General features: G+C 31.9%; 2 protein-coding genes across 2 annotated transcripts; both read left to right on the forward strand.

Moving 5' to 3' along the window:
• The first annotated feature begins 146 nt into the window (after nt 1–146).
• Nucleotides 147–2,387, forward strand: OstDelta (oligosaccharide transferase delta subunit). Its single transcript, XM_047061286.2, has 3 exons — nt 147–1,477; nt 1,539–2,043; nt 2,111–2,387. The coding sequence occupies exons 1-3, from the start codon at nt 246–248 to the stop codon at nt 2,321–2,323; spliced, it is 1,950 nt and encodes a 649-aa protein (XP_046917242.2). The 5' UTR covers nt 147–245; the 3' UTR covers nt 2,324–2,387.
• A 146-nt stretch (nt 2,388–2,533) lies between these two features.
• LOC124497632 (transmembrane protein 107) lies at nt 2,534–4,323 on the forward strand. The gene is made up of 4 exons (XM_047061304.2): nt 2,534–2,935; nt 3,268–3,335; nt 3,725–3,825; nt 3,967–4,323. The coding sequence occupies exons 1-4, from the start codon at nt 2,858–2,860 to the stop codon at nt 4,143–4,145; spliced, it is 426 nt and encodes a 141-aa protein (XP_046917260.2). The 5' UTR covers nt 2,534–2,857; the 3' UTR covers nt 4,146–4,323.
• Nucleotides 4,324–8,210: the final 3,887 nt, after the last annotated feature.

Genomic DNA, 8,210 nt, shown 5'->3' on the forward strand with positions numbered 1-8,210 from the left:
TTTTCTCGAATTTTGTGAAGAAAAAAAAATTTTTTATTTTTAATTCAATAGATGTCGCTTGTAATCCATTTAAGAATAAATGGGGAAAATTTCTAGTAAATTTTATTCCAAGTTGACACGTGTATTTGAGTAAAATTATTTCGGAAAATCTATTTTTTTTTCAGTATTGTTGTGGACTATTTACCGGCGAGGATTCATTGAAAGAGAAAAAAAAAAACGATCGTCATCGACGGTTATTGAAAACAATGTCATTCCGACAATTTATATTCATCCTATTATTAGTTGGTCATTTGTTTATATTGATCTTGGCCAATGGTAACCATGAACCAACAATCAGTCTAACGGATGGTGATAAATTACGACTACGAAAAATTATCGAATTAAAAACACCATTATCGGCAAATACATTGGCCAATATTTACTACAATATTAATCTCAAATTTCATCTAGATAAATCGGTATCTGAATCGCAGAAAATATGTGATCATATCAAAAAAGATTCCGGTGAAACAATCGAATCGATTTATTATCAAACATCGATCGCCAAACTGCTTACCGGTTGTCAATTGGATACGACAAAATTGGCCACAAAATTACAATCATTGATTAAAAATGATTTGACCGTTATGGATGTTTATCGTGCTGGATTAGCATTGGCAAATATGGGCAAACCATTAGATTCAACGAAATTTCCTCGATTATTAATTGAAGCCTTGAAACGTGAAGATACATTATTGAATACTGGATTAGCATTTCAATTGGCATCGAAATTTGCTAAACCACAGGATCAGAATCAATTCGTTGAGAAGATGGCCGATGTTATTGTACAAGCGGATGAAGTGAATGGAAAATATCTTCAATTCGAAGGTGGTTTAGGTGTTTCATCGGCTGTCATTCGTGGTGTCTATCAATTGGCCACCGCTGTCAATAAATCCGTTGGTATAACTGCAGCTCAGGCAATGAAATTTGTAAACTATTTCCTATCACGTAAATATGTTCTCACACCGAAAGGTGCATCCGAAGTGATCGAAACATTGGCATTATTCACCAATAATAAATATCACATTCCATATATGATTACCAAATTTGGATCATCCTCTTTATCGGCAAATGATAATCCTGTACTGACATTGAAAATAACAAATGTTCTTGGTGAATCTGTTGGTCCGGTAACCGTTACCGGTGCATCATTGTCATTGAATAAAGATAAAAACAATGCAATAATGAAGAATATTCAATTCAAATCAGTCGAAGGTGATAGTACATTGTTTGCATATGATTTTTTCAAAGATAAAAGTACATTATCATTGGCATCTGGTTTCTATACGTTAACTGTGAATGTTTCACCACAAAAATCTGATTCAAGAATTCTTGGCAATACCGGCATTACAATCGGTTTAAGTGTATTGACACAGATTAAAATTGATGATGCTGAATTGACCATAACGGATGCTGATGTTGGTACGAAAACTTTTGGGTAAGTTTTTTTTTGTTGTTGGTTACATTGAAATTCAATCATTAATCGATTTTTTTCCTAGTCTCATTTATCCAACATCATTGGATCAATTGATCGATGTTGATTATCTGCAACGTATTCAATTGAAATTTCAGATAAAAGATTCCCAAAATGATAAACCTGTCCGTGTACATCAGTCATTTGTTCGATTCTATCATATGGATACTAAACAAGAAATAACTTTTGTTTCGGAATTGGATTCAACTGGTTTTCATAAAGTCGATCTAAATCTTCCAGCACGTTCAAAAGATTTTAATGAACTTTCGGGTAAATATCAATTGGATCTATATATTGGTGATCCATTGATTATTGAAGCTACAAGCTGGAAAATTGTTATGATTAATCTACAATTTGGTTCATCATCATCATCAGCAAATGGACTGGCTACCACTATGCATCGTAAAGAATATTCACCGAAACCAGAAATTAAACATATATTCCGTGAACAAGATAAACGTCCACATGCAATGGTATCGAATTTTTTCACAATATTAGCATTATTACCATTGCTTGGTTTGTTTGTTGCAGTAAGTATCATTTGATATTTGATAATGATTATTCTACATTTTCTTTTTTTTTGTTTCTTTCATTTAGTGGTTCAAAATTGGTATCAATTTATCGGATTTTCAATTTTCATTATCGGCATTATTATTCCATGGCAGTGTTGCAGCCATATTTCTACTATATGTTTGTTTCTTTCTCAAATTGAACATGTTTCAAACTATCAAATATTTGGCTGGTTTAAGTGCCATTGCCTATCTAAGTGGACATTCATTATTGTCAAGATTGATTCGAAGTAAAAAATGAATGGAAATTTTTTTTTTTAAAAAAATATAAATATTAAACGTAAATAAAAAAAAATTATACTACACGTGTTGTATGTGTGTGTTCCAATTGGATCTTTGTTTGTTCTCATATATATAATTTTTATTATCAAAATCACCATGGTAACTGGATGATGGCCAATGTTTTGAATTTGTTTTGAAACTACTTGTGATTCACTTTCGATCCAAAAAAAAAACAACAACAACAACAACAGTCATTGAAGAATAAAACGAAACAAACGTTTTTTAAAAAGAAACAAGACCTTCGATAATCGATTCCTTTTGATAGATTTTTCTTCAAATTTCGATTTTTCCCCTGACATACACACACAACCGAATCTCCGTACAAGGGGGGGGGGCAAAAAAAAATTACCTTCAAATCGTTCGAATCAAAGTCTTTTTTTTCCATTGCACATTTGTTGTTGTTTTTTTTTATTCATTCACCTTATATTTAACTACACTAATTAAATAGTAGTAGCAAGTAGTACGACGGTGATGATAACAAACAAAACAAAAAATGAAATGGATAATATCCTTACGTTTTATATCGCTTGTGGCACATTTAGTCCTTGTCATTTTATTTATATCGAATCGTGTAAGTATAATTATAAATTATTTGAGTAGAAAAAAAAGAGAAAGTGATCAAGTCTGAAGAAGATTTGAAGATCATCATCATCATTATCATCGAATTTAATTTTTCAATGTCAATCTAATTAATATTAATGACATTCCGTTTGCTTCTTTTTCTTTTTTGTTTGTTTGTTTTTTTTTGTCCGAATATTCTCTGCTTGGTTCCTGTTTATTTATTATCATCATTTTTTTTGATGACGTCGATGATGATATATTAATCATTTGACATCTTTACTTTTTGAATTTGAAATAAAAAATTTTTTTTTTGTGTTGTGTTTCCATTTCATATATATACAGGATTATAATGTACGGCTATGTTTATCATGGAATCATAGTGATAAGGAATATTGGTCAAAAGATTATGAGTACGTTATCTATGAATAATAAAACATTTTTTCCTTTTTTTTGAGTGTTCCATTCGATTTTCAACGATACTAAAGTAATTTCTTTTTTTTCATTTATTTCTGTTCTATGTTTATCATCGCTATCGATACGATCGATCGATTGATCGATTGATTTTGATGAATAATAACATGGTCATTCATCATCAAATTCATGTGTACTTGTCTTGTTTTAATCAACAACAACCTATCTATGGAATGTGGAACTATGTCTCTTTGGGCACGCGTTTTTTATTTTCTTTCTTTTTTTTCTTCACCAATGATGATAATGATAATGATCATGGCTGTGGTTGATCATGGTTAATGATAATAATAATAATGATAATGATGGTGATGTAAAAAAAAAAAAAAAGATTGGTAGTTGGACTGTCCCTGTCGATCGTATTACTAATACTTGAACTATTATCATTCATTACTGGCATTACGATGATACATGCTAAACAGACATTATTTTGTAAGTATTAAATTTTGACATTTTTTTTCCTTTATTTTTTAAACAAACCCAAAAGTATGTTTGGTTTTTTTTTCTATTTCCACATCAATTTATCAACAGATGACAATTTTTCCTTTTCATTTTTTTATTTTCTTACAACAGCATTTTGTATCCATACATTTGGTACAATAACATTAACATCATTCATAATGGATGGCTGGGAATGTCAACTATTTTGGTGGCTATTTACAATTACAATTTTCGTACCATTTTTAACCGAATCCATAATAATGATACATACTATTCTATTGTTGTATAATACAAATCTAACCTATAGATAAGTAGTAGTAGTAGTAATTTGATTTAAATCAAATGAGGTCAAAACATAAAAAACTAATTAAAGTCAAAAACAAAAAAAAAAAAAAAAAATTTTGAAACCATCATCATCATCATCCAGTGGACCAGCTGGATCTTGTTATTGTTGATGATAATAAAAAAAAAAAAATTATTACACCACCAGCATAATGATAATGAATTGAATCCAATGAAAATGTGGAAAATGTTGCTGTTGTTGTTGTTCCAAATAGACAGACGCAATAGGACTTGTTGCACAAAATGTATTTGATGAAGATTTGATAAATTACAATCACCAATCACTACGACTACTATACCACCACCATCATCATCATCATCATCAATTCATGGCCAAACAACCATTGTCAAGCATCAATGGCTACATGGTCATCATCATCATCATCATGAAAAATTCAAGGATCCTGAATATATAGTCCAATCGTCCAAGTTTTTTTTTTTGTTCAACATTTTCATCAACGACAGCAACACTTTTTTTTTCCTTCTTGTGTGCCAATCAATTTGACCCAGCCAACCAACCCAACCAACCAACCAACCAACCAACAACCAAACCAACCAAGCCATGTATATGTAAAAAGATCCTCTTTATAAAATGCCAATTTCAATCCAACATACTAATGTGTCATCCATATTATAAATCGAAAATGGCAAAAAGCCAAATGAAAAAAAAACCAGTCGTACAGAGATAAAGAGAGGTCTCCTATGGCGTTTGTATGTGTGTGTGTGTGTGTGTGACCATGTCCAAAAAAAAAAAAAACATCGACATCGACATCAAAAAATAACGAAGTGTACACACACACACATAAATAAAAACAACGAAAAGAAAAAGAGAGAGAATTGTCTCTTTTGTATATGAATGTCATCCACATTCAGTTTGGTTTCAATTATTTTGTTGTTGTTGGTCTATTTATTTTTCTCATTCTCTCCATCTCTATCAATATCTCTTCTGCTATATTTGTTTATTTGGATCCATCATGCTACCACAGCTACAACTATACAAACTATGGTTCATATACACACACAGAGACCAGCAAATGATGAAAATATCATTTTTTTTTTTCATTGACGCGTTTCCTGAAATAAAACACGCACACACAGACATACAAACTGCACGATATTGAATTATAGATCCTTGTACTTTGTGTGTGTGTGTGTCATATTGTCAAAATGATGCTGTTTTTTTTTGTTTTGAACAACAACAACAACAACAAAAATGTCAACTTTATATGGGGAGTTTTATTTTCATTTACGTATGGATAGAGAGCGCCACACACACAACACACACACGCGCGCACGTTTCAAATTCCGGTATTCATCAGCATGTAAGAAACAAAAATGACATAAATTCATAACTGACTGAATCCAGGGACATTTAATTTTTTTTTCTGGTCTTTTGAAAAATTCAGGTGTGTGTGTGTGTATGCGGGAAAAAAACCAACCACACCCAAATTTTATCCAGACGAACCGGACGAAATTTTTTTTTTTTTTGTTCCAAGTTCCAAGTTTTTTTTTGTTGGGCAGGGATCATGTTTTTTTCTGGTTTTTACAAAATTTCTCTTTATGGTTGGTTTTTCTATTCCTAGAATTCAATTTGGATCAGTCTATATCCGTAGTGTGTGTGTGTGTGTGTGTGCAAGTATTTGGGCCGGACCAAATACCATATCATCATCATCATCATCATGATGAATTGAAAATAGAAAAAAAAAATTATTGAAACATGCGCATCTAGTACACATATATTCTATGTGTGTGTGTGGACCTTTAAGTTATATGATGATGATGATGATGATTACCATTGAAATTTTCAGGTTTTTTTTTTGTTTGTCTTTGGCTAAATACCCTATGACGTCGACAATAATGATCATGAACTTCGGGCGAGTCTTTTTTCTTTTTTTATTACTCTTACATAACACACACACACCATACACATGCATGAATGCATTAGATGAAAATTCTCGGGGATCATCTGGTATCTAAAAAAAAAATTTTTTTTTTTGTCCGTTCAAGAACAGGTTCTTTGGATGGTTGATACATGGTTGGTTGATCGTTGTCTTTATGTTAAAAAAAAGATCATTATATACCTAGCTTGTGTGTGTGTGTGTGAAAAGGTAAACACACACAAAGTATGTTCGTTCCGGTTTATCCTTTTTTTTTTGTTTCTTTCAAATTTCAGGTTAGATTCAGGTCCGAGGTTACTCTCTTTTTTTTCTTGAAGCTAGGAATGTATTTTGTTGATTATTGATAATGGCTGCCTGCTGCTGCTGCTGCTGATGATGATGATGATGTTGCTACTCCTCTAATGCTCTGTCATTCGGGTTCGAATATTTGAATTCAAAATGAGGAGGAAACTTTGGCGTTTTGTCGTCATTTATAGTCGTCGTCGTCATCGTCGTCGTTTTTTTCTTTTTGGCTTTGATTTCGGTTACATTGGTTTCTATTATTGGTATATCGGGTATATATTTTGTGCATGTATGTGTGTGTGTGTGTGTGTTGTTTGTATGCACTAAAAATTAGTTGATAATATTTTGAGTATCGTTTGGGTCGACGTACTCTCTTTTTCTTGTATTTTTATCTCTTTGGTCGACTCTACGGGTCGGTAGTTTGTTTGGCCATATTGTGTCGGTATTATTTTTCTATTATATTTACAAGACAGTTGGGGATCATTCATGCCTTACCAATGATGATGATGATGATGATGGTGATGAATAAACAAAATAAACGAAACGGATGGTAAAATAAAAAAAAAGGAAAAGAAATTTTCCACAAGTTCTCTCGCTGGGTTGAATAATTCAGTATTTTTTTTTCCTGGCAACTTGACAACGAAAAATAGTAGTAGTACATCACGACCAAATATTCACAATTATAGCTGTTTGGGCTAGGACAACAACAACAACAACAACAACGAAAAAAAACGATAGAAACAAACCGAAAAGAATATTCTGGGCACCTACATTCATTATCATTGGGGTCAATTCTATTGCTTGGTTTTTTTTCGAAACAATTTCAAATGGTCGAATGATGGTGGTGATGATGATGATGATGATGATGATGATTGGGTCCCAAATTATCGTCATAGTCATATATAGAATAAAAATGACGACAGGTGTTTTTTCTTTTTGTGTTTGTGAAATTAAAAAAAAAAAAAAAAATACAGCACATCGACAGGTGTCCATACACATATAATTGATATATGACGGTGGCAATCTGTTTTTCATTTTTCATTTTTTTTTCTGGACAAATCATTCGAATTCGAATGTTTGGAAAAAAAAATTTATTCCTCGCATACAACTATTTTGACATCAATGACATCAACTTCCTAAAAATATTATGTCCACAAAAGTCGTATTCGAATTCGAATGAACTTTCAACATTTTTGTTTTTGTTGCACTTGAAGAATGATAAAAAAAAATACGATCTTTTCATCTTCATCATTCAAGACATTCGTTTCATTCTCAAGAGAGAGAGACAGACCCTAAAATGTGCATTTATAATAAGTGTTATTATATCACAGAGAGTCACAAAGTCAGAGTTCATTCGAGGTCATAGGATTTTTTTTTTCTTTTTTTTTGGAAACTTTTCTTGTCAGATTGGTTGGTTTTTCACAATCACTCGTTCATTCATTCAAATCAAATGCCTAGAAATATATTGGGGATGTTAAAATTGGTTATAAGTTAATGGTGGAATACTATAAGGGGGTATATATCATAGAATGCCGATAAGGATGCTAAACTGACAACATTGATATAGATAGAAATAGAAATAGAGATAGACCATGGTCAGGTCCCTAAAATGTGGTTTGGTCGGTCGAATCGATTCGACTGGTCGATTTTTCATGGACGACCTTAACAAACAACAACAACAACTATATCGTGTGTGTGTGTGTTGTTGGGTTCAATCGAATGGCTGCCATTTTGGGCTAGTCCGTTTACAAGCACATCAAATCACATCACATCAATTCAAACAACAAGATTCTAGTCCCCATATGATAGTAGCAATACTATTAGTATACTAGTAGTTATTAATAGCAAATGGCC

This window comes from Dermatophagoides farinae, chromosome 9 (assembly GCF_024713945.1).
Source record: "Dermatophagoides farinae isolate YC_2012a chromosome 9, ASM2471394v1, whole genome shotgun sequence".
NCBI classification, from domain to species: domain Eukaryota; kingdom Metazoa; phylum Arthropoda; class Arachnida; order Sarcoptiformes; family Pyroglyphidae; genus Dermatophagoides; species Dermatophagoides farinae.

Bases quoted from the DNA above. Each gene is read 5' to 3' on its own strand.
- OstDelta (XM_047061286.2), top strand. From the start codon at position 246: ATGTCATTCCGACAATTTATATTCATCCTATTATTAGTTGGTCATTTG. The intron at 1,478-1,538 runs GTAAGTTTTTTT...TTTTTTTCCTAG, and splicing joins GTTGGTACGAAAACTTTTGG to TCTCATTTATCCAACATCAT. The intron at 2,044-2,110 runs GTAAGTATCATT...TCTTTCATTTAG, and splicing joins TGCTTGGTTTGTTTGTTGCA to TGGTTCAAAATTGGTATCAA.
- LOC124497632 (XM_047061304.2), top strand. From the start codon at position 2,858: ATGAAATGGATAATATCCTTACGTTTTATATCGCTTGTGGCACATTTA. The intron at 2,936-3,267 runs GTAAGTATAATT...ATATATATACAG, and splicing joins TTTTATTTATATCGAATCGT to GATTATAATGTACGGCTATG. The intron at 3,336-3,724 runs GTACGTTATCTA...AAAAAAAAAAAG, and splicing joins TATTGGTCAAAAGATTATGA to ATTGGTAGTTGGACTGTCCC.